Genomic DNA, 25,894 nt, shown 5'->3' with positions numbered 1-25,894 from the left:
ATTTTTAACTATGGTCTACACACACCATTGGGGGTGCTGATGATGGTGGGGATGTCATGGTAGCTAGTTCTTGCCATGCGTGATGGATTTTATGGTTTTCAACCTTGTGAGTGATTGTCATGAGATTGAAACTGCACTATGTATTGTCTTTCCAGAGGATGAGTTGGAGCATGTCCTTGGATTTATCTAGATATATATTTGTTGACCTTATTGTTAGAAACATGGTGTGAGTGAGAGAGATAGGTTGAAGAAGTGATACTCAAATGAAGAATAATGAATGCTTTCATTCATTCATCAAGTATGACAAGACAAGTGAAGTACAAGCCTTATATAGGCTACACACTCACACATTTGCACGAAGTGCATATGGGATAAGTTCAATAGTGACATGTGGCACTCAAACATGACTCACCAGATCTCTAGTACTACACACCAACACATCACATCAACACACTCTTTGGCTATGATAGCTTCAACACTCCCCTTCAGAGCAAAGAGTGTGAGACCCAACACGCAAAGAGTAGACCCCCCTCCACCCCAATACTGCAAAGAGCAAGTCCAACTATCCAAAACCTCCCGTGTGATAGTGGCTTCTCAGTCAGCTTGCGACCGGCAAGAGCAAACCATCACTCGTCACCGCCCCTTACTCTGAACTGGGTGGTCAATACCATCAAACCAAAGTAAAGGACAATACATTCATTTTTGGGGGACAACCCATCGCAGAGTACCTCTAATTGACTCCAAATACATTCAATTTAGAGGGACATTTCAAGGCTGAGAGCCTTTATTTGACTCAACACAAGCACACATAGCATAGAGTGCCTAGAAAGCCCAATCCGTGTCATATGGATCGCCTCAGGGGGGCTCTTCATGTTTAGCTTGTTCTTTAGCAGGGAGATTGGCATGGTGCTTTTCTTGTTCCTGTTCCTTCCTCTTGATCAATGTGTCCTTTTCTCTTGCAAAATCTGCAAATAATGTTCTTGTTGGTCTTCCATTTGCTTGTGGAAGCAAATGCTTGATCACCAGGAGAGGAAAGAGAGACTTCCTTATTGCGACGGTCCTTCTCAATGAGTAGTGCCCAAATGTGGTAGTAACAAGGCGAAGGACTTCAAGAGTTTGCTCAAAGCAAGAAATTCCATGCATACTCATCATAAGGACAGCCATCTTATCTTGATCATTAGGTGGGCTCTTCTAACTTGAAAGTTGTTGAACAAGAGATTGAAACCATGGTAGCTGATCACTCCTCACTCTCTTCTATTTTAAAATCTTAAAACTTGAGCTTTAAAAAGACTTTAGAGTTGGTGATTTTATTACCAAACAATGTCTCGAGGCGATTCCAAATCTCCTTAGTTGTTGACCTTGAAGTCCACATGATGAATGAGAGAGTTGGCCAAGAAAAGAACAATGAGGGCAATAGCCTTTGCATTCTGTTGCTTCCAAATCCTTTGGTGTTACTGATGAAGTAATTCAACTTTGTCATCCTCAACAACATCCCAAACACCTTCACGCATAGAAGCAGCTGCATCTTGGTTTGCCATGTGGAAAGCCTCCCCCCTTGAAATTCTCCACGAGCAAAGAATTGGAAGACAATGAAGTCATGATGGCAAAGACCTTGATGAAGGCGGACAGCAAGCCATGCAAAGCAGCTGCCTAGAACAGCTCCGGGGGATGAATTGGAGATGAGGAGCAGCTCCAAAAATAAGTCTGGAAGAGGCGGTTCTGCAGCAATTCGTTAATGCAAGCAGCTGCTGCAAAACAAGTCAAAAATGCCTTTAGAAGTGACGAAAAACTGCAATGAAGCTCAGTAATGGTCGAATTCTGCTGTGACATCCTGCAAACCTTAAAAAAGCTTTGGGAGGCCCTTTGGGCTCTTCCATCACAGAAGTACCCCAGGGAGGACGGGCTGTTGCATGATCTCCATGTGAAGCATGCTATGAAAATTTGCAAAGCATGCAATAGTAATCCTCAAAGGTCAGCTTTGAATTTTATTCAAACTCGTAATAGCTATTGAGTGTCAAATTTCTCTGGCCTCAACTCTCATGGCTCAAGGCAATTAAAATTTCTGTATGGCATGTTGATCAATAATGGTTATGTCTCCTATGACTACATATACATGTCTTGTGAATCTGTGATAGTTTTTGAGTCTCCTCCCCCCCATTGGAAAAAAAATATTTAAAAACTTAACTAGCGCCTTTCATCCTCTAAAATTTAGGAGTCTTTAGAGTCTTGTACTGTACACGCCTCTTACACCTCTTACCACCTTGCTATAAATCCATCTCTCACATGTAGTATGGATCACCATGAAACAGCTCAAGACCTCATCCTATTGATTCCAGATCGAGCTAGGGCGGGAGATTGCGGCCATGCAACATCTTAGAGATATATACTGGATTTTCATGTATTCCAGGTCAGTACATAGTCCCTGCAAATGCCTATCTCATCCGAGGTACTATCATTGTGGCATCTCAGCATGAAGCTACTTCAAATAATCCATGAGTATATACCATCAATAGGAACTGAGGATGTCAGTGGCAGATCTCTGATATGTTCTAGAGACATTGTGACTCCCAATGGGACCCTGGTCAGGCCCATGCAGGGCTTAGACTACTCATGGCTGATACAGGACAGGATAACATGAGTGGAGTCCTTGGAGCTCCCTCCAGTTCTTACCCATTTGTTTCCAGTATTTTTTCATTTTCATAGTTTTCAGGAGGTGTACTAGACATCCTTAGCTCCCCCCATGGAGGTGTATCTCCATGATGGGACCTAGTTTTCTTTGGTCTCAGAAGCTTTTTTGGCCTTTAGTAGACATTAATAAATCTTTCTTTTCTTTGTTTCTTTCGCTTGGCTGATGGAGACTAGCATTGCTGTCACAAGCACCCGTCCTATTGGGGCCACCATTATTGTGGTGTCTCCATGTCAAGTTGCGTCACTGTGTTGCGCCTATTTGGAGTCGAGGGAGCCAATGACAAGACCCTGGACACCTTCTAGAGATATTGAGACTCCTGATGGGACCCTGATTCGGCTCAGACTACATGACTGACACAACATATGACATGACATGCTATGACACAGGATAGGACATGACATGATGTGCCAGGCGCTACTCGTACCCAGATCCACTTTGCCCGTGCCTTGGATCCAGTGTTTGTGTGTCACTTAGCCAGAGAGCTTCCGGTCTTATTGGAGGCTGATCTATACCTCGCCCACGCCTCAGCTACCCTTGTCACAGGGATATAGGATGCTGCCACCAGATCCTTTTCTACGAGATCTTCACAGGTACGAGATGGGAAGATGCCTCAAAACCCCTGGTTTGATGACGAGTGTAGAGAAATGCAAGCTCACCTCACACGGGGGCGAGTCTTGGGTCAGTTGACGCCACACGATGCACACGGGATCTTTCAACGGCTGACACGCCGCAAGAGACGGGCCTTCCTCACACATAGGATGGATGAGATCATCAGATCATTTCGCAAAGGAGACCCAACCATTGGGTGGGGATTCCTCGTGGAGGGGAAGCCACCCATCCCCATCACCGATCTCAGCGTGTGGCACACTTGTGCATGCTTCTTATATGATGTTCTGAGGCAAACACCGCCAGACATGTCCACTATGCCAAGGCCCACTACTTGTCATCTATTCACTACGCAGAATGTGCGGGCTGCACTCCGTCGGCTCCACAATCGGAAAGCACAGGAGCGTGAAGGCCTTCGGACAGAGCACTTTGCACATGGGCAGGAGGTCCTAGCACTGATCCTTGCACATATGTTTAACCTTGCAGTTTGCCACGGCTTCCCACCAGCGTGGAGCACCACTACTATCGTACCGATACAGAAAGCAGGAGACCCCATGGACACCGGGAACTATCGTACCCTCATGATTGGCCACACATTGGCCAAGATCTATGGATCGGTACTAGAGAGAGAGATCAGCAATCATACAGCGGCATGGGGGCAACGAGCACTAGGGCAGGCAGATTCAAGAGGCAACACTCTACTCTAGACCACATTTTTACTTTGAGGGCTATCATTGAGGAGGCGAGGTCCAGACATCATAAAGTCTACACATGCTTTGTAGACTTTCAAAAGGCCTTCGACACTGTTCCATGATCCCGCATGATCAGGAGACTACAGGAGATGCAGATCCCAGAGATGCTGATTTGGGGTGTGATGAGCTTATATGAGTCAGCCAGAGGCAGGGTCCGTGCCCTAGGCGGCCTATCAGATTGGGTCGAGAGCACCATTGGGGTGAAGCAGGGCTGCCCTCTCTCACTGACTCTTTTTTTAGACTCTACATTGATGAGATCACATCTTTCATAGATTGCCTAGGTGGCGAGGGCTCATTACTAGGGGATCTCCTCATATAGATACTGTCATATGCTGATGATATAGTCCTTATATCCTCTTCAACGGAGGGACTACAAAGAGATCTGGAGGCTTTAGAGGTGTTTTGCAGAGAGAGAGATCTGACGGTCAACCTTGGGAAAACTAAGATTATAATCTTCAACACCTCACGAGTAGTGACTAACCGACTCACTTTCACCTATCGTGGTGAACCAGTGGAGATAGTGCAATCATACACATATTTGGGAGCAGTCTTCATAGGACCCATCTTCATGATGAAACATGTAGCCTAGGAACGCCTCACATGAGGGTGTAGTGCTTTGGCTAGACTAGAGCGGTAGTGTTTCCAGGTGCACTTCCAGGATCTACCAATAAAGGGATGGCTTTTCGACACACTAGCGCGGCAGACTGCCATGTATGCAACACCTTTCTGGGGGTGCGATCTTCTGAGGACAGATTGGAGGAGCTTCGAGCGACTACAGGTGAGGATGGGATCCATGATGATCCGATGTAAGCCCTTAGTTCCACATGAGATAGTACAGGCAGAGTTCGCCATGACACCTCTCCAAGTTGATGCCATCTTTTAGACAGTGACTTTCATCCACAGGGTGTGGGACTTACCCCATTGGAGACTTCCCAGGTTGGACCTAGAGTCATCCAAACGACTCATAGAGAGCGGGGTAGACACATGGTATGCACACATATCTACATGGCTTGCTAGGCACGGTATTTAGATGGATAGGCTTCCCCCCTTTCAGTACAGCATGGATGCACCTCCTGAGTTGATCCGGCGAGATGAGATTAACCGTATTATACGGTTAGAACTCCTCCAGCTTCACACATCCCGGACTTGGGGGGAGGACCAGAAACTCCCCACCAAGACCCAGTTCTATTGTGACCACTTCCTGAGAGTATTAGAGGAGGGATTCATTATTAGACCCCAGTATCTCGAGGATAGAGGAATGTCTCATGCACTGAGGATTGCCATTGGTCAAATGCGGGTTTCATCCCATCAGCTGAGGATTGAGGCAGGGAGAGCAGCGGGTATACCTAGAGAGCAATGGATCTGCATGCTATGTAGGCTGGGTGCGGTTGAGACAGAGGAGCATTTTCTTTGTGTTTGCCCAGCCTACTACGAGATTCGAGGACGCTACCATTGCCTCTACCTAGAGGGGAATGGCTTTAGTACTTTGTCACAATTGATCCATTTCCATGACTAGGTCTTTATCGGACTCTATCTGATGGAGATGCGGCGGCACAGAGAGGTGCTTCTACGACAGATCAGAGAGTAACAGGGGGTGGTCAGGCCACTACAGGACATAGAGGATGATCGGACACAGCAGCACGTGACAGACTCTATACATTTGAGTCAGCCCACGGACACAGTGGAGTGGAGGTAGAGGAGCTAGCCGATATGAGAGTAGTCTGGATGAGCAGCCGGCACAGTACCGCCGAGAGAGGGGTGCAGAGGCCACATGTGCGACAGAGAGCCCCCAGAGTACATTCTATTGAGGTCCGACCTATCATAGCTTTCCTCAGAGGAGACGGATAGAGACGAGCGATCACTCTAGACATAACCCAGAGAGTCTAGAGATCGAGGAGACCGCGCCCCCCACCACAGCACGAGACAGCTCGACAGACGCAGATACGAGATATTTTCGTAGCACACGAGAGAGCCATCACTGTACTAGGCTTCGGTTTCGTCCCAGCGCCTAGATAGATTGATTGATATGATATGATTATGATGATTATGATTATGATTTTGTTAGCATAGATTAGTACTCAGCAAGGGTCCTAGCGTACCCTTTGCTTCAGCCCACTGAGGCTTGTATGAGTCCGCTTTTCTGTGCACTTTGTCCCATAGGCCCGCGAGGTCTCCCGTGGATGTTAATATATCTTTCTTTCTTTCTTTCTTGAAATAGTGAGTTTTCTTTAGTTCAGTCTATGGCCGTAGTTCAGTTTATCAGTAGTTTCTTGGAGGTGTGATAGACACCTCTAGTTCCCCCCATGGGGTGTACTCATATGATGATTTTCAGCTCACAGGCGTTTTTTAGCCTTCCACTGACGTTAAAAATATCTCTCTTTCTCTCTTTGGCATTTCTTTGGATTTTGTTATTTGTTATTTTCTGTTCTGCTCGTGTTTTTTATTGTTTGGGTTCGGACATTAAAGCTTAGTGTGCACTGGTTTTAGTGATTCCAGTTATCTTTCGAAACCAAGGTAAGAGCTCATGCTTGGGTACTGATGAGCATCAGCACAACTTTGCTAACTAAGTTATATTTATTTTATTTTTCTCTTGTACTTAGTTTTGCTTCATGTCCATTAGAAAAGCCCTTCTTCCCTTGTCTCTTATTCTTTTTATTCTATTGCTGTTTAAAAAAAAAATTAATTTGTATAATTGGATATATGCTAGTCTTATGAAGGTATAGGGAACATGTCTAATGTCTCATATGTGGCATTCGAAACTCAGCTCTCACATAGAAGCATCCAGCCCTCTGTACAAGCTTTCCTTTTTCTTAGGGAGGAAGGGTTGGGTTTTGATTGCAGTATGTAACACTAGAAAAGTTCTGGAATCAGCTAACTTTCAGGCAATTTATCTTCAGTTTTATGTGAAAGGTCTCCTCTATTTCAGGAAGGCATTGGTATAAGCGATATCTTGGAAGCCATTGTTGCCAAAATTCCAGCTCCTAAAGCCACTGCGGAAATGCCTTTAAGAGCTCTTATTTTTGATAGGTATATCCCCAGAATATCTCTGGCTTGCAATTTTGACTCTGTTCGACAAGAGTTATATTTTTGTTGGTTGAAGTAGTAGTCAGGTCCATGGTTGTATGAGCTGTGCATTTTAAGGTTTGAATTTCTTTCCAATTTTCACCTGAAACGTTCTTGAGCTATTATGATTTCCTTTTCTGATTCTCACCTGGAATGTTATTGCAGTTATTATGATTCATATCGAGGAGTAATTGTCTATTTTAGGGTGGTTGATGGAAAAGTACGCAAACATGACAAAATTCTTTTTATGGCAAGTGATAAGGTAAGTGGTGTTCTTCCTCACTAGACTTGAAAATTGGGTGTGAGATTAGCTTTATTCCATAGTGTGAAGAGTTTTATAGGTATACATATAGTTACGTTAGGCTATTCTTTGAGAAGATATGGACTTTTCTATCCAAAGCTCTGTGTTGGAAGTTCTGAGTCGTTGCCTATTTTATTGACGGTGGTTTCCTTCTGGAGCTGTTTTGTTCTTGGAGTCTTGAGGAGAGGGAACTTTTTTCGGATTATATGCTTAAGAAAATCTTTGTATTCAGGGGATTTATTACTGTCAAAAGCTTACTTGGTTTGTGCTTTGCATTCCTTATCAGTGCTAAAGGTACATAGCCTTTGCACATAAAGTTCATGCCCTTGAACTACAAACCCTTGCGGCTGCTGAACATATTCACTCTCCAGAATATATAGTACTTTTGGCATCCATTCAATAAACCTTCCAGACATAGGGTGCTGCCGTAGAAATGAATGTCCTAATGTTAGTCATCTTGACTGTAGGAGCAAAGATCTCTTTATAGTCAATGCCCAACATTAAATATTAAAAGAAAGAAATAAATATAAAAAAATAAAATAAATAAAAGTACACACACACACACACTTTTTATATAGTGAAAACTTTTGTACAAGAGTAGCGACCTCAAAATGAGGCAGCTGAAATTATACATCAGTTGAAAATCTCAGTGTATGCTAGATATACATCATTATATCTAGCATTCACTGAGATTTACAATGTATGCATATCTAGATATACATCATGATCTATGCAGCGTGTCTGCAAGCAATCAAAGAAAGATTGCTGCAGAGAACGCTAAAAAAAGCCAAACAAAGAAAATATAGGATCACTAAAGACTTTACAGTTCCTGTTTGTCCATAAAGTCCAGAGTGCCCAATAGCGAACCCAAACAAAGAAAAGATGAAACTCTGGTCTGGGTGGATGGAAACCAAAGGGCCAGAAAGACTTCCCTAAAGGAATAGTCGGGAATCTCACTTGCAGGCGCTGTCGAAGAAGATCAATGAACTCACGAGAACATGGATAAAACCAGAATAGATGAGGCACAGTCTCCTGAGAACTCAAACATCTGTGGCAACGAGTAGGAGCAATGTGCCTACGAGCTAACATCTGTCCAGATGGAAAAATGCCCAGAAGCACTTGCTAGAAGAAAACTTGTTGCTGAAGAGGAGTTTTGTAGGCCCAAAGTTGCTGTAATCTCTTTCTCCACCACTTGGCTGGGCGATGCATTTGCCAAATAGAATTGCCTTTCTCTGAAACCCAATGTTGAGGCAAAAGGATTTTATACAATGCAGGCACCGTAATTCGAGATAGCCTCAAAGGGCGAGAAGATGACCTTGGAGAAGTCAAAGTCCAACCTGTCCTGAAGTTCCAAAGTAGGAATTGGAACAAAAGGCGAAAGCATATATGCAATTTGTTGCCACAAAGCACGATAATGAGAGCCCAAGACATATCGTGTAGCTGTCAGAGAAAAAGGTAGCATAGAGCCATCATCATGAATAACATCAGCAACATAAGTGATGTCCTTAAAAGAAACAAAGTACGAACGGCGAGGTTCCTGTAAAAGCCAGTGGAGACTGAAAAAGTGTCGACCAGTGAATGCTTTTTGCTCGCAAAGAATTACCCAGCAAAGACTGTTGACCATGCCATTCGAGATGAGAGAGGACATGCTTCCAATCAAGAAGCAAACTGGAGACCAAAGGGCAGCCAGGGAAAGTGCCATCGATGCGACCAAATAAGAAATCCCAGTAATTGATTTGCCAGTGACCAAAGGCAGAAATATTGATATGTGTGACTAGAGATCTAATCATAAGAGCCCAAGGCTGATCACCTTGCAGAAATTGCAGCAACATTTTTCCCCTGTGAGCAAGGATGTGCACCTGGATATTTGTGATGTTCAAACCACCATGCATCTGAGGAGAACAAAGTTGATGCACTGAAAGCAGCTTGAGACTCTTTCTGCCATGTTTGGAACGCCAGAAGATTTCCATTATGGCAGACATGAAAGAAGCAAGATCTGCCTTGGTGAACAAGATCAATGGCAAATAAAATTGAATATAAGCCACAAGGATGGATTGCACTATCCGAAGCCGAACATGCAAAGGACAGGTTTCCAATTTCCAATACTCCAGCTTTTTTCGAAGCTTGACCATCACCCAATCAGTTTGTTGACGACGTGTGAGACCCCACCCGAAAGGGTAACCAAGATGATGAACAATCTGAGTGGGTGGAATGATTTCCTCGGGCCATAAAAGACTATGCCAGTCTTTAGAATACAATGGGAGCAGCTTGGAATTTTGAAAATTTACATGAAGACCAGCTGCCAAACCATAAATAGAGAGAGCGTGCATCAAAGCCGAAAGATGATTCTGCGTATTCTTCAGGGTAAAGAAAGAATCATTAGCATAGGCTTGAGCAACCATGATGCGATTTGCATCCAATTCCAAACCATGAAGGGAGCGTGCAGCCACGAGATGATCAATATATTTGAGCATAGGATGGGTAGCAATGGCATATAATAAAGCACTAAGGGGACACCCCTGACGGACCGAACAACGAAGAGTCCACTCATTAGAGAGATCTCCAGAAAGAATGCAAGCTGCATTGCTGTCCCTGTAAAGCCAGTAAATATATTGGTGCATTTTTGTTCCAAACCCCAAAGCTCGCATTGTTTGCGAGATGAATTCCCATTGAATAGTATCAAAGGCTTTTGCAATATCCACCTGTAAGAGTAGAACATCCTGCTGCGTGTATTTGGCATATTTAATCCCAATATAAGCATTGGCAATATTATATGTGATATGCCTACAGGGAACAAAACCATATTGCGAAGGATGCAGCCCATCATGCAAATAACCTTTAATACGATCAACAACCATTTTGGCTATGATCTCGTAAATAACTGGCATGAGCGTTATTGGTCTCCAATCAGTGAGCGAATCACATAGCTGCTTTTTTGGAAGGAGCTTAACAAGTCCTTTTTTCCATGACATAGGCATTTGCTGATTTTCCCATGTTGAATTAACCATTTGCAGCAAAGTAACCTTGAGAATATCCCAGAAGGCAATAAAAAATACCATAGTGAGACCATCCCATCCTGCAGATTTCCATCTGCCATAGGATTTAATAGCATCTGACAATTCTCTTTCAGTGAAAGGAATTTCCAATTCCAAAGTGTGAGCATTAGAGAGAATGGGATGGACATGCTGCAAAAGAAGCTGGCGGGCAGACACGACCTGAGGAGAAAGAATGGCTACATACCCAAAATGAGATGAAAAGTGATGTGCACAAAAAGCAGCAAGCTCTAAGCGAGATGAGGACCAAGAACCATGAGGCATCCTGATCCGACAAATATTAGCAGCCTGTCTTTTGTAATGCAAACTTTTAAAGAATTGCTTGGAAGAGCAACCTTTATCCAAAAAAGCCCTTTACCGAGATCGGGTTTCCCATTTAGCAAGCTTTCTTCGATCATTCGATTGGAGACAAAATTTGGCCTGACATAATAGCATGCTTTCTTCTGAAGACAAAGGCCGAAGATGACCGAGTTCAGTCAAACTTTGGCAAGTGTATTTGGCATGCTTCATGGTCTCCCTTTTGGCTGGCATGTAGGATTTACCATAATCCCAAATAACTGCTTGCATTCTTGCAACAAAAGCCTGCCGTGCATAATCCAGATCAATGTGCATTTGATGAGAAAGAAGCTGAATGGCATCAGAAATCATGGCTTTAAAATCAGCATGGCCAAGGTAACCATTATTTATCAGCAAAAGGCGTCTGCAAGCCAATCTATCATCTGGAAAGTCATGCAATGAGAGCCTTAGCCAAAGAGGTGCATGATCAGAATATGTGAAAGCATGGTCAATCCAAAGTTGACAAGTGAAGGCATGAGAATGCTGCGGATCAACCTGATACCATCTGCCCAAGCGTGCTTGATATGAAGATTGAGCATTATGCTGAAAGGTATAGCTTGTAAGCATGGGCTGCAATTCCTTCCAGAGATCAACGAGAGACAACTGAAGCAAAAAATCAGACCATGCCTGCTTTTCAGAAGCCAACGTGTGAGTGTGGCCTGAGGTATTATCTCCCGGTTGTGGGGCATTATTGAAATCACCACAGATAAAAGCATAATGCGGCTAGGGATATTTATGCATAGCATCCCAAATCAAAGCTCGATTCCTGGAAGATTGAGGAGCATATACAGATGCAAATTCAAAAATGTCTCCTTGGACAAGGCATTCGTATGATCATCCATCGACCATGGTGATCATTGAAAGCCACAATGGGGTGAAGATCATGCTTAACCAAAAAGGCTATCCCAGAGAAAGAGTGCTCTCCAGCATAGAAAATGTCATAACCAGAAAAATGTCGAGATTTACCAGCATACATATGCTGATTATGCTCTTGTAAAGCCACTATATCAGGCTGCAATTGGTGTATATAAAGCCAGACCAATTCCCATTTTCGACCATCACACAACCCCTGTACATTCAAAGTGACACATTTGAGATGATCAAGCATATTTACAGATATAGGACATATATGTACAACAGCAAAAAAGCCTTCTTTGTATGCATTTCCACCTCAGTATCTGGGCCTTGGCCCTGAGAAGAAAAGTCAGCCTGAGGAGAAGACAATGAGGCAGCAACTTCCTCTTCTGGAAAGAGGGTGCGATTGGCAGTCACCGCAGCCCAAGTCAGATCAATGCCAGAGTTTTCAGCTGGTGTTTTGCCCTGAGAGGAGGCACCATTCCAAGTCCGGAAGGGCAAATGTCTCCTAGGTGAGATGACTTTTCTTGGGGTTTGCCAAGCATCATTCAAAAAAATTTCCCCCTTCGCTTGAGGATGAGAGGCCGAAGGGACAGATCACCATTTGAAGTAACCGGTGCTTTCCCTTTGTCCTGGACAGCAAAAAACTGTTTTACCCCCTTAGGCTTCATCAGAGAGGAGGCATTAGAATTCTTGCTCGGAGGCGATGACAATTCAGCCTACAATGGCATTTTGGGAGCACGTGAAGGGCATTGTGAAACCATATGCCCGAACTTCTTGTATTCAAAGCAAGCACCTGCAAAGAGACCCCATTTCAATTTATAAAAGGCACTGCCCATCAAAACATTGCTCACTATGACCGAATAAGAGTTTGGGGTTGGATTGTTTGTATCCCACAAAATGCAAAATCTATTTGAATTGCCATTAGGCCGTGGTGGGCAAACCACTTTGCCAAGAGAGGCTGCAATTTTTGGCAAAAGAGAAGCGAGACATTGGGGCAAATCCACAACTTCCACCCAGACAGGGCATCTGTGTTTGATCAAAGCTTGATAATCTCTGGTAGGTGACCAGGGCAACACATGAACCATTTGCTGCCCATAGAAGACAGGAGAGTGCTCCAATAAAATCTGTCTATGCTCTTCATCTCCCATGATCACTTCAAAAAAGCCCCTTGCTGCATAATGAACTTTTTTGACATAGCAACCACCCAGGGTTCTAGTCAAGCAATTACCAACATCTGCAGCAGCATGCATACGTCCTAGAAAAAAGGTAATAATGGCATGCTTGGCATATTCCTTAATAGGGTCAAAAATATCATCCATCTCCACCATGATGCCCGTGGTGGGAATTGGATCCCTCCAACTCTTTCGAGTGTCTTCAAAACCGTCATGCATCACCTCATAGACAAGCTGAGCCTCTGCAGAGTCATGAAGAGGGTGATCCTGACCCATAACCTACTTTTGTTTTTTGTGTTGCATTGATCTATCTTTATGAAAAGTCTTTTCATAAGGACAATCGGCCATTTGAAGGTGAGAAAGAAAGAAAGAAAAAGAAATTTTATTAGAGTCTTCGGAAGACCGATGGGTCTATGAGACTGAAAGAATCACAGTAAGGGTGGAGCTATTGAAACGAGCATCATCACCCGTGCTGAATCCTAAGTTTGATCATACGTAATCAAATACATCTGGATGTAACAATGAAAAGAAAAGGACTGGAGCGGAGCGGAGCGGAATCCTCCGTATGTCATGTTCCCCTGGTTGGTGCATAGCCGATGATGGGACGCTGGTGCTTGTCAAGGGGTACCGTGCGTCTCGGTCTCTTGGACGAGGCTCGACGCAAGACCAGAGCCACCGTGACTCCCGTGGGACGTATCCGGGGTCTAAACAATGACGAGAGGTCCCCAAGAGTGATATGTGTGTCCCCTCGATGTCTTGTGTGTCGTGCTGTGATCGTCGGGTCGGGGTAGAAGAAGGAACCCAGAACTAAGGATAAGAGCATGAAAGAGTGCTGAAGCTGCGGGATAGAAGACTATACGGAAAGGGCTTACAGTACGGAAGCTGTATAGTGCAAAAGGACAAAAATTGTATGGTAACGTTCTCTGCCTGTACGGATTTTTACCTGCGTGTATAGACTGCCTACCTGTAAGTAAGGAATCCTTGTGTGGACAGCAAAACACAAATAGGACGGAGAGACTTTGCAGGAAAAATGGGAGGGCCCACGTGAAGCAAAGCAAAAGTACGAAAGATCTGTACAAACTGTACGGCAAAAAACAGCAGGTGACGGGGCTGTACGGACGATGACAGCAAAACACAACCGGAACGGAAGGGCTGCGCTGAGAATGTACGGAGGGGCAACTTGATGTAAGCAAACGTACGAATGATCAGTACAAACTGTACGGCAAAAAAAAGTGCAGGAGACAGGTTTGTACGGCTGAGGACGAGAGGTTGTATGGCTTGCGTGAAGAACCAAGGAGGCTAGATCACCACACCCTCTCTCTCATGACCACCAACGCTCCACACACCACACACACACACACACATCTTTTTTTTGAGAATCCAGTTATATTTATGTTACAATCTGCAGCCCCCTAAATGACCAATGGAATTGCAAATGGAATGCTAGGGAGCAGACAATAAGTTGAGGAAACAAGGAGTTCTTGCAAATGGATAATAAAGAAAATACAAGAGATAGATGAAGGGCACGAAGAGAAGGGCATCCCCTTCTTCCGTTACACGGTCAGTAATGCCAGGAAATTCCAGCTCAGCTGTATAAGTTGGAGGCCCACCAGAGCTCCTCATTGGGAGAATTTTGAGATTTCTGCAGACTTGCAGAAATTTTTTTGGCAAAGGCTCTGGAAATCCCACCGGAATAGAAAAATTACTCTCTTCTTTTGGCTTTCAATTCATGGTGGGATAGCAGTGAACCATTGGAGATCCAGGTTCGGGGCTGACTCTACTTGCCCTCGTTGCCTTTCTGCTTCGGAGACAGTACAGCACTACCTTATGGATTGCAAACAGGCGAGAATCATTTGGAAGGGGATTGCAAGACTTTTCAGCACTTTTGTTCGCCTCCCCTTCTATATGACCTGGGGATCAGTGGCTTGGCTCACTCCCTCAGGGCCCCAGGTTTTCTTTGAGAGACATGACTCGCGTCTTGGGCTCTTCACATCCGACACCTTGTGGAGTCGTGCTCTTTAGAGGATGTTCCGGCCACTCTCTTCAGGGCTGCTCATTCCTCGGTTGACTCTCCATGGGAGGTTTTATCTAGCATTGCAGCATGGCACATTTGGAGGTTCACCCTTTTCAGACCTTGGCCAAATACTTGGACAGATACGGTACACACTCTGATGGCGGGATTGGAGAGACTCTCCCTTCCTTGCTGAGACTTCTATAGGGTTGAGTTGGCATTTTCAGCCTCAGCCTTGGTTTCTTTCTACCTCATTCTTTTGAGGTGTTTTTTATTACATGCTTAGCATGTTGTATTTCGACACAGAGCTTGCTCTAGCGAGTTTCTTTCTTACTTAATAGAAGTCTCTTTTTTGCAAAAAAAAAAAAGAAAAAAAGAAAAAAGAAAATACAAGAGTGGCCACTATATGTCCCCAAAGTCAACTGGTCGACCAAGACTAGGAAAAAATGTTGTAATTAGACTATAAGGCCATACTAGGGCTAAGTGCTAACAAACCCCCCTCCATGGTATGGCTAAAGTATCTTGGATACATCTCAGGTATACTTGGAATATATGATGGTTCCACATATTTGTCCAAGATGGATATATCAACCTATGATACTACAGGGAGAACAACATCACGTATTAAATGGTGCCAAGTGTAAGGAAACCTCAAACTTGGGTCGTGGTAGAGCCTTTGTGAAGAGATTTGCTAAGTTACCCTCAGTGGGAACATTGGACAACTCTATATCTCCAGCTACCACTCGCTCTTGAAGATAATAATAATGGACCTCAATGTGCTTCATACATGCATGAAACACGAGATTTCGTGCAATTGCTAAAGCACTCTGGCTGTCAGTGTAGATGATAGTAGAAGCCTGGATGATATGAAGATCTAAGAGTAACTTACGGAGCCAAACACTTTCTACTACAGCTGTAAAGGCTGCCATGAATTCAGCTTCGCAACTAAAATTGGCAACTATAGCTGCTTCTTGCTGAACCAAGAGATGCATGAAGAGCCAAGCATGAAACACTTGCCATTGTGTGACACGCAAATCATTCTTCGTGAATGCATGCAAATCCAATGAAGACTGATCACTATAAAACAGTCCCAAATGTTGTGTGGCCTTCAAGTAACGGAAGACCCACTTCATTGCCTGTCAATGCTACGTGCTGGGCTTGCACATGTACCTTCTTATCTAGGAAACAACATACTACAAATCAGGCATACTACAAATCAGGCCAGGTATGACATAAGTAAATAAGGCAGCCCATAGCTTGCTGGTAAAGAGTAGCATCAAATGGGGCTCTCACATCTTCGGAGGAGAAACGGAAGCCAAGTTCCAATGGACTAGAAACCACATCATCCAGCCCCCATTCAAAGCACATCCCTACATACTCTATGGTCACAGGATCCCATTGGACTCCTAGGATCATTCTAGAGAGACACCACCTTCACACACGAGAGGGGGAGCAGCACCGTCTCATCCACAGCTTGTGCCAGGAGATATCCCAGCTCTGAAAGGAGATGGCTCCATGGTGACAGCCCCACACAGTGGACCAGCAGTACAGGCAGTTGAGGCACAGATAGCCACTATACAGTTAGCATTGCAGAGACTACCAGATGGGTGGATGTTGCGAAACACGAGACCACGAAGGCCACCGCTTGAGCCACCATTTTGGAGCAGCAGTAGAGGGCCAGCAAGCCTCCCAATGTCAGAGTACGTGGCATCCCTTACTTAGCTACAACCCCCATGGATGACGCGATCCGTTTCGTGACTTCCACCCTAGGGGTTCAGGAGCATGGGATTGAGGGAGCTTGGCACATTGGACGGGAGCCCAAATAAAGCGGCCTCTGATCATCCGCTTTAGGGATGCCCATGTCTTCCTTGCAGCACTGCGCAGACACTCAGCCTTATGTACCGACCCAGAGATTCACTTACATGAGGATCCTACGCCCCTTCAGGTGGAGGAGAAGCATACCCTCCTACAGCAGTGGGATGCTGCCCGCAAGGAGGGGAAGTGGGCAATAGTCTGGGAGGGGCGGCTCTTGATAGGGACCCGACGGGCATCTGGTGGCTCCTCTACATAGGGGGGCGGGGTCTATGAGCTTTAGGGCACCGAGACCCTGACTTGAAATGCTTGGAACTGCAGTGGTACTTTATGGTTAGATCCAACAAATTCCTCTGAATCTTATAGAGGTCGAGACATAGCTTTTTAACAGAGACACATCAGAGTCTAGAGCGCCCTTTGTTATATCAATGGATAAGACATGGGAGAAAACATATCGGGATGAGACTTTGGAGACAGGAGGAGTCCGAGGATAGGGAGGAGTGGTAGTACTATACTGATCATCACTTATTGGGATGATCTCCATCGAGAGACAAGATGTACATGCTAGGTTCTTCACGTGAGGATCTCTTTTACTTGTTTTTCGCGCCGAGATTTGGGGGATGGGGGAGGGGGCTCCACCGTAGTTGACTATGTCATGGGATCTCTTGCCTTCACTTCACATATCACTGATTTTTTCCGTCTCACCACCACCCCCACGAGCAGACCACACCTATTTGTTGTAAGTATATCCACACCACAGTCCACCTCGCACACTACGACGCCATGGTTGCCCTCTCAGTGCATTGCTTTATGCAATTGCCACTCATCCAATGCCCATGTACATGGATCACCATGTGTCCTTGCATGGCTTAGAGATTTATGGCAGCAAATCTTTCATTGCCTGGGCTTATGTAGTTGACTCCTTTTTCACCTATAAAATGCAGAAATGGACATATCATGCCTGATGAAGGGGCCTTCCCTTTTCCGAGCCTAAACCCTTGAGCTTCGAGCTTGCATTGCCAAGATAGCTTCAAAAAGCAGCCACCTAAACCACTCTCTCTTGGAAAAATGGTGAAATATATGTCCTTTGAAGGAAGTACTCAACCATGTGCACTGTGAGTCTGAAGTCTTGGAGTCTTACCCAAGTCCAAGAGTCACCCTTTACTATTGTAATTATCATTGGATGTCTCTGGAACAAGATGAGTCCTAAACTCAAATCAGGTACTCAAATTTGTGTGAATGTGTGTGTGTGTGTGCGTGTGTGTCACACACACATGCATGCGCGTGCGCACACACAATCACATACACACACACACACAAGTTTTGCATACTGCCTATATCTTTGGGTGAAAGGATACTATTTTACACATGCATTATACTTTTGTATAGTACCTATAACTTATGATAAAAGGAACACACACGAGAGAGAGAGAGAGAGAGAGAGAGAGAGAGAGAGTCTATTAATGTCCATTGAGGTCTATGGGACAGCAAGAAACCCTCTAGTACATCTGCTTTAGGGAGGGCACATGGCAGCTCCCAAGGAGTGCAAAAAGCAACCCTCAATATTTTAGAGTGCCTACATAATAGTCTGAAAGAGTAAACAGCCATATATCAGTTTAAGATTGAGAGTCTTTTGGTTTTGATTTAAGCTCTTTGATTAGGGCTACGCCTTCACAATAAACAGCCCATTTTCCATCCTTTCTAGCAGCCTTGACTTTAGCGCCTTATTCTTGAGTTGCGTCTTTTTTATTTTCAGGTGCCCAGTGTGCTACGAGCTCCGAGGTCGCTACCACTGTCTCACTGTCTCTTCAGAGACGGCTTCGGGCTCCTTTCCAGATTCCTCGCCTACCTAGATCAGAGATGCCTCGCGGCCTTCATTCACGAGGGGGTCCGACACAGAGAGTACTTACTCAGGCGACGGGGCTTGGCCACACCATCAGACACCTCTCAGAGCAGGATCACAGAGTTCTTCCCATCGAGTGACATTGATCGTCCAGTCTCTAGCCGCAGACGTGACAGAGACCCCGACCTGATGACCGCAGCACGACACACGAGACATCGAGGGGACACACAGATCACTTTGGGGAACCTCCCGTCATTGTTTAGACCCGGGATACGTCCCACGGGAGTCACGGTGGCTCTGGTCTTGCGTCAAGCCTCCTCCAGGAGATCGAGACGCACGGCACCCCTTGACGGACGCCGGCGTCCCATCATCGGCTATGCACCAGCAAGGGGAATTGACATACGGAGAATTCTGCTCTGCTCTAGTCTTTTTTCTTTTCATTGTCACCTCCGCGAGAGGATACTTCGAGCACGGCGACATGAGCATACTTCTTGCTTGGCTAATCCCTCTCAGAGTTCTATCACGGAGTTTTTTCAGCTAGATCACATGGACACCCACGGGACGAGGCCTCGACATGACCGTGACCCGGAGCCTGTGAGTCGACAGCTCAAACAGAGGGTTGATACACAGATCACACTTGGGGACATCCCCTCCATGTTTAGAGTCGGGTCTCGCTCGACGGGGGTCACAGTAGCCCTGGTTAGACGCAAAGCTATGACCAGGAGACATGCCAGGGCTGCACCTTTGAGTGGACGACAGCACTATATTGCCAATTTCATGCCCCAATTGCCACATCCACCCTGATGTCTTGATGGTTATGATGATGATGATGATGATGAGATAGTCGACTACTGACATGACATGACTATGTTGTATCTAGGATTTAGTACTGACATTTTGCATATTTTGCATTTGCATTGGTGTGGATGCTCGTTTAGTAGCTCCACCACCAGAGTCTCATAGACCCATCGGTCTTCCGAAGACTTTAATAAACTTTCTTTCTTTCTATGCATAGTTTAGTTCCTTTCAACTTGTAAGACTGTCTGAGGAGCCAGACCTGTTTAGAGACTCAAACAGGCCATCATCTATATCACTAGCCAAAACCCAACGTCTTCAATACGCTCAGATTTCAGCACAGACAAAGTTCACGTCTACCGTCAGAAATCAAGCGATGGACGTTCAATATCCAAGTTTCGGGTTGCCATGGCCTGACCTTAGCGATGGCTTGTTCTATGAGGACGTTGTGTCTCCATCTTTTTCACTGTGATTAATCATGGGCAGACAGATGAGCTGCTAAGCTCCCTGTCCTGCTGCTCCCTGCTGCCCTCCGTCCTACACCCCTCTCCCCTTCTTGCCAGCCCTTCCCTTCCCCTCCTTCCTCTTCTCCCTGCCAGCCCCTCCTCCCGGGCTGCTGCCCCCTCACCCGCTGCCTCTCCCGCTCCCTTTCCTCCCTCTCCCGCTGCTGTCCCTCCCGCTGCCTCTCCCACTCCCCTCCCTCCCTCTCCTGCTGCCTACCTCTCCCTCCCTACCCCCGCTACCTCTCCCTCCCTACCCCCACTGCTTTCCCCGCCTCTCCCTACCCCCCCGCTGCCCCTCCCTCCTTACCCCCTGCTCCCCCTACCCTGCTCCCCCTACCCGCCCCTCCCTCCCTACCCCGCTGCCCTCTCCCCTCCTCTCCCTACCCCCCCCGCTGCCCCTCCTTCCTTTCCCGGTGCTCCTCCTACCCCTGCTCCCCCTACCTTCTGTCTCCCTTCCCCTCCCCCGCCCCTACCTTCTGCCCCTCCCTCCCTCCCTCTGCTCCTTCTCAGCCTCTGCCTCACCATCTCTATCCTTCCCTCCCCGTCCCCTCCTTCCCTCCCCCTCAGCTCCTTCCCTACCTTGCCTCCCCTTGCCTGAACCCCCCCCCCCACCTCTTCAACCCCTCTAGGAACAAGAGAGGCAGCAGGTTGCCGGACGGACAGAGCATCTTCATGTTCGTGTGGGCCATTCCACCTTGATTGACGAATGGGTTCCCATTTAGCCAATCCTCGACCGCTTCCACCGGTTGCAAAAACAGTTACCTTTTCCAAAGACGAGCTTCAGCAGCTCAAGAGAGATTCAGAGCATGAGTATGCCACCTCACTCTTTGCTCGCATCCACGGTTCTCACCCTTATAGGCTATAGGCTAGGGATTGGATGCTTTCGGCTTTACCTGGAGACCTCGCAGGGCACCTCACCGATGTTCGTCTGCTTGGACTAGGGTTCTTCCAGGTGGTATTTGATTCTCCAGAGTCAGCAGGTTCAATACTCAAGGCTAGTCCTTTGGCATTGAGCTACAGGAGGATCTTTTTGACACCCTTCACTTTGGACTTCGATCCAGTAGAGGAAGATAGTAGGGTTACCTCACTTTTCATTAGATTCCCCAGCCTTTCTCAGGTCTACCATTGACTCTTACCGTCCATAGGAGCCACTTTTGGGTTGGTCACAAAGACCCCCCCCCCCCCCCCCCCCTCTCCCTGGCATGCCCTCTTCAGCGGCAGAGGTTGTTAGATTAGATGGGGTGCCACAAGTTAGGGTCATCGTCTCTGACCCTGATATTACAGATGATTACATTATGCTTTAGCGACCAGATGGTTTCTTTTTTCGACAGAGAGTCGAGGTTGCTGGGAGACAGGATCAGTGCAGGATTTGCAGGACCCTTGGGCACTTCGCCAGGGATTGCCCAAGGAAGAAGAAAAGGCCCAAACGGTTTTTTTTGCCTTCTCGTCCTACTTCTTGTACACACGCTACTAGAGCCCCCCCTTCTCCCCCACGACGTTCGGGACTAGACCCTAGACCTGGACCCTCTTCTTCAGCGTGCACAGTATGACCAGTTCCCCATTTGCGCCACCTCTACGAGGCACCTCGGACCATTCTCAGTTACAGGCAGGTGATATTCTTGCAGGCGTAGATGTGGTTGCCCCAGTCCCCTCACGTGCTCATCAGGAGGGGCAACCCACTTCTTCAGGTCCTATCACTAATGTTCTTGATCAGCCCTCTCCCTCTGTTAGTCACACTTCACCTCTTGATAGAGGTAAGGGGGTTTTTTCTCCTTCTCCCTCGGGTGTAGGGATTCTTCACACTCCTATGCCAGTTCCCTCCTACAGGAATGCTTTTGCAGTAGTGGCAGATTTGGCAGAGGAATGTACCCTCTACCCTCGGGGAGCCGGTTATTGGGATTCCGTTGGACAGGGTTTCCCTCTCTGCTGGGGTGGGTTTTCTTTCACCAGTTGATTTCCCTCCGCTTGACAGGAGGACTCTTTCACAAGAGAGGATTTTCTCCACCACCAGGTCGGGTAGGGCCTTTCACCCGGCCTCCTCCTCCCGTTGATGAGGATCGTTAGTTGGAATGTTCAGGGCCTCGGTGGTATACCTCATCGCCGCTGTAGGCAACTGATTCGTAACCAACTCCATCCAGGTGTTTCAGGTGGCCCCATTGATATCCTTATGCTCCAAGAGCATAAGCTAGATGGTAGAGATTGTGCCAAGTGAGGTAAGCTTCTTTCTAGCCATACTTTTTGGTCACCTGCCTTGGGCACCAAGGGAGGCATTTGCATTTCTATTTCTTCTTCGTTGCTCCCTTTGGTCATTGGACACGGAGTCATAGTCCCCTCTAGAGCACATTGGGTTATTTTGATGATTGGTGGGTGTAAGGTTGGCTTTCTTAACCTTTATGCATCCAACTTGAGAGGGGATCTTGTCCTTCTTTGGAAGGAGTTGCTCTCTTTGTCACATATTGCAGATTCTTGTATTATTGGGGGCGATTTCAACATGGTTGAGATGCCTTCAGACAAAAGAGGGGGTAGGGAAGGTGGCATTCACTCCCTTGAGAGAGCAGCATGGGATGCCTTCCTTTTTCAGTTCAGTGGCAGAGATGTTTGCTATGATGATGCTTTGCACACTCAGCCACAATCTCTTCTGTTTTCTTGGTCGAACAGGAGAGTAAGGATGCCTATCCACGCATGGATTGACAGATTTTATGTGGATGATTGAGCACTGGACAGAGGTGGGACAGTATACATCAGCGTTGGGGTGTCCTTTAGATCATTTTCTCGTTGTTTTGGTGGTTTCAGAGCCTCGGGCGAGAGGCCGCTCTACCAGTATCAGGATTCCAGATGCCTTCTATGCAGAGGAGGGCCTCACAGAGGTAGTGCTATGGATTTGGGTTTCTCACCTGCAGGGTGGGCAGTTGTTCCCGTCAGATGTGGCTGGAGTCCTCACTGGCATTAGCAACTTTTATCATTCTGTTGCTAGTATGAGGAGAGATGAGATTTGCAGGTGAGAGATGCAGCTAGCAGCTCTTCAGAGAGGAGCAGAAAAGGCCTACAGATGCTTGGATTCAGGAGCGCCTTGCTACAGCAAGGGCTCATCAGCAGACACTTTTAGATCAGAGAGCAGAGTATGTCTTTCACTCCAGAGAGTCTTTCTGGATGCATATCGGAGGTAGAGTCAACAAGCAGTTCTTCTCTACTCTCGGCCCTAGACATAGTAGAGAGAGTGTTTCGCAGCTTGTTGACTCAGACGGGATACTTCAGACACGTCCAGATGCCGTCATGCAGATTGCTTCAGATTACTATGCCTCCCTTCTGATTGCAGATTCCGATTCTCAGGCGAGAGATGATGCTAGACAGATTATTTGGCAGCATATTCCTATGTTGGTGGATAGAGGTATGAGAGCCTTACTTGATGCACGCTTCACCAACATAGAGTTCATGACCGCTCTTACTGCCCTTCGTAAGGGTAGTTGTCCAGGGTCAGGCAGCAGGGACGACCTCTTTGAGAAACATGAACGAGATGGTCCTGAAGCTCCAGAGGTGGAATTGGCTGAAATTCCTGAAGGAGCTGAGAGAGTAGATGCCAATAGGGACGATAATGAGATCCCAAACCGAAATGACGAGCTGCAATAGGAAAATGCATCACACATCCCTTGTCATCTACCAATAGAATGGATCCGTTTAGACCAAATGAAGTAAGAGTGCCGGAGCTCCTGTAAAGCTAGTGGATCATCAAACACGTTTGACCAATGTATACTTTCAGATCACAAGGAGTTACTACCCAGAGAGGGCCGTCCCACCCATTTGAGATATAAAGGATTTGCTTCCAAATTTGACTCACAAAGGACCTCTTAATTTTACCATTAATATGCCCAAATAGGAAGTCCCATACTCTGTACAAACTGAAGCATCATATTTGCCTTGTCAGCTAGAAGATGTAAGCGAATGTTCAAAATATTGAGACTGTCATGCATCTTCAAGGTACAAAGGTGTTCCATAGATAAGAGCCTGAGAGCTTTGCGGTGATGATGAGTTTTCCTAAAGAGCTCCATAATGTTAGACATGAAGGAGGAAATGTCCCGCTTAGTAAACATCATCAAAGGTAGATAAATCTGTATAGATGCAACTAAGATGGATTGGGCTATGCGAAGCCACACATGCAGAGGCCAAGAGGCTAGTTTCCAGTGTTCCATTTTCTTGTTGAGCTTTTCAAGCACCCAATCCAGCTGTTGCCTACGAGTGATTTTCCATCCCAATCTATAACCTAGATGACGCACTAGCTGCACTGGTGCAACAATTTCCCCTGGCCATAGCAAATGATGCCAATCTTTCATGCGCAAAGCAAGAATCTTAGATTTCTGAAAATTTACATGTAGGCTGGTAGCCAAGGCAAATAGAGACAACACATTCATAAGGGAGTATGATTGTTTCCCGAGTTCAAATCCACGAGCTTATACTTCCAAGCTTGATTCCAATGGCCTTTCATGATATACCCTTTCCTAGAGAAATGGTGTTGTGCACCCTTTTGATGATTCCACCCCATACCCTCTAGGTTTGTCTCCAAGGTCTGCACATACTTACCAACCACGTAGCACCAAAAATACAATACCAACATAGAATGTACATCCAAACCACAAACCACAAAACACTATAGATATGGTGTTATTCTTGTCATACCACAAGTACATTCCTTAAAGCATATTCCAAAGATGTAAAGCTGCATATTGTAGTCAAGAATCATATCCATGCTTCAAAAACAAGCAAACATATCATAGTCAAAGTGTTTCTGACAACATGCAATCTAACCACTACATTCATCAATTGAAAAGAGCATAAAACCATAGCATTAGAGATGTGCCCTATGGTATGGATGGGCTGACCTGTAAAGAGCAGAAACCCCTCTAATCCACAAATCTGAAAATCCAAAGCGAAGAAGGGTTCCTTCTAGAAAACCCCAATCTAGCTTGTCATATGCTTTTTCGAAATCTAGGAGTAGAATTGCCAGTCTATGGCCCTCATTCATAGCCCACTCAGAAGCCTCCCAAAATGAGAATATGTTATCAAAAATGCTTTTGCCATGCACAAAGCCTATCTGTGTGTCATGTATAAGATCTGGCAGGATGGGCTGCAATCGCAGGCTAATGGCTTTTGCCAAGATCTTATACAAAGTGCCCAATAAGCTGATCGGTCTCCACTAAGAAACTAAATTTCTGCAACCTCCTTTTGGAAGAAGATGAATGAGACCCTCCGAGAGTGAGTCCGGCATCTCACCCGAGTCCCAAAGGCCCTGCAGGGCTGAGGTGATGTAATCCCCAATCTGATCCCAAAAAATAAAAATAAAAGGTGGTGTAAGTTTACCTTTGTTCGTACAAAAGAAAAGTGAAAACACTTCGGGATGTAGCTTTATATTTTAGCTTCGCATCAGATATAGAACTGGTTTATGATAGAGGAATGGGTTGAGCTAATGTTAGTAAAGAAGTGAATCCCACTAGCCTGAGGTTAATGGTTTTTAACATCTCAACCACCCTACCCTCCTTATGTTGATTACTATATAATGGGTGCATATTCTGATGAGACTCTAATACAAACCTAAGCTTTAATCCCAGGTAACGGTGACAATGTCTAGGTGTCATGATTTCTGACTTTGTTATCTCTGGAGAGTCATTGTGTATGCGTTGGATACCCCCAATATATGAGTAGGACTTTTCTATGTTAATTCTTTTATCTCAAATTTTGTCATACCACTGTTAACATCTAAGGCTAACAAGTAGCAATGAGAAAATGAATATGGCGGCCTATGTATGTGTGACTGTGGGATTGGCATACTGCATTGTCTGTGGGTGAGCAGGTCTGGAGACCACAAGAGTCCCTTGTGACCGACCCCATGTACTAATAGCTTCAATGACCTTGTGGCTATGGAAGGATTAGTAGAATAACATGTGTGTGACTTAGAACCTATGTGTGATGAAGGTGCTAAGTATAGACATAACAAGGAAAGTTGGGGCCAGTCAAAAGGTCTTTTGCACCCATCATCACAGTGAAAATAATGATTTTTTAAAATTGTTTTTGCTATGGCATGAGTAGACATGTAGTCCATGCATCTGTT

At 45.8% G+C, this 25,894-nt stretch overlaps 1 protein-coding gene across 5 annotated transcripts in view; it reads left to right on the top strand.

Annotated features, from left to right (window-relative positions):
* Positions 1 to 25,894, top strand: part of LOC147891500 (Small GTP-binding protein) — a 224,393-nt gene that overhangs the window by 66,686 nt on the left and 131,813 nt on the right. For all 5 annotated transcript variants that reach the window (XR_015542420.1, XM_087388079.1, XM_087388078.1 and 2 more), the window contains 2 exons: positions 6,974 to 7,074; positions 7,276 to 7,372. Coding sequence is in view for 4 of the 5 variants with exons in the window: in XM_087388079.1 (XP_087244205.1) it covers positions 6,974 to 7,074; positions 7,276 to 7,372 (198 nt within the window). In the remaining variant the exon portion in view is untranslated. The remainder of the gene's footprint in view (positions 1 to 6,973; positions 7,075 to 7,275; positions 7,373 to 25,894) is intronic.

The sequence above is a fragment of the Dipteris shenzhenensis genome, chromosome 17 (assembly GCF_047967505.1).
Source record: "Dipteris shenzhenensis isolate YYH24624 ecotype China chromosome 17, Dip_SZ_1.0, whole genome shotgun sequence".
Lineage (NCBI taxonomy): Eukaryota > Viridiplantae > Streptophyta > Polypodiopsida > Gleicheniales > Dipteridaceae > Dipteris > Dipteris shenzhenensis.
This window is presented reverse-complemented; position numbering and strand designations above follow the sequence as displayed.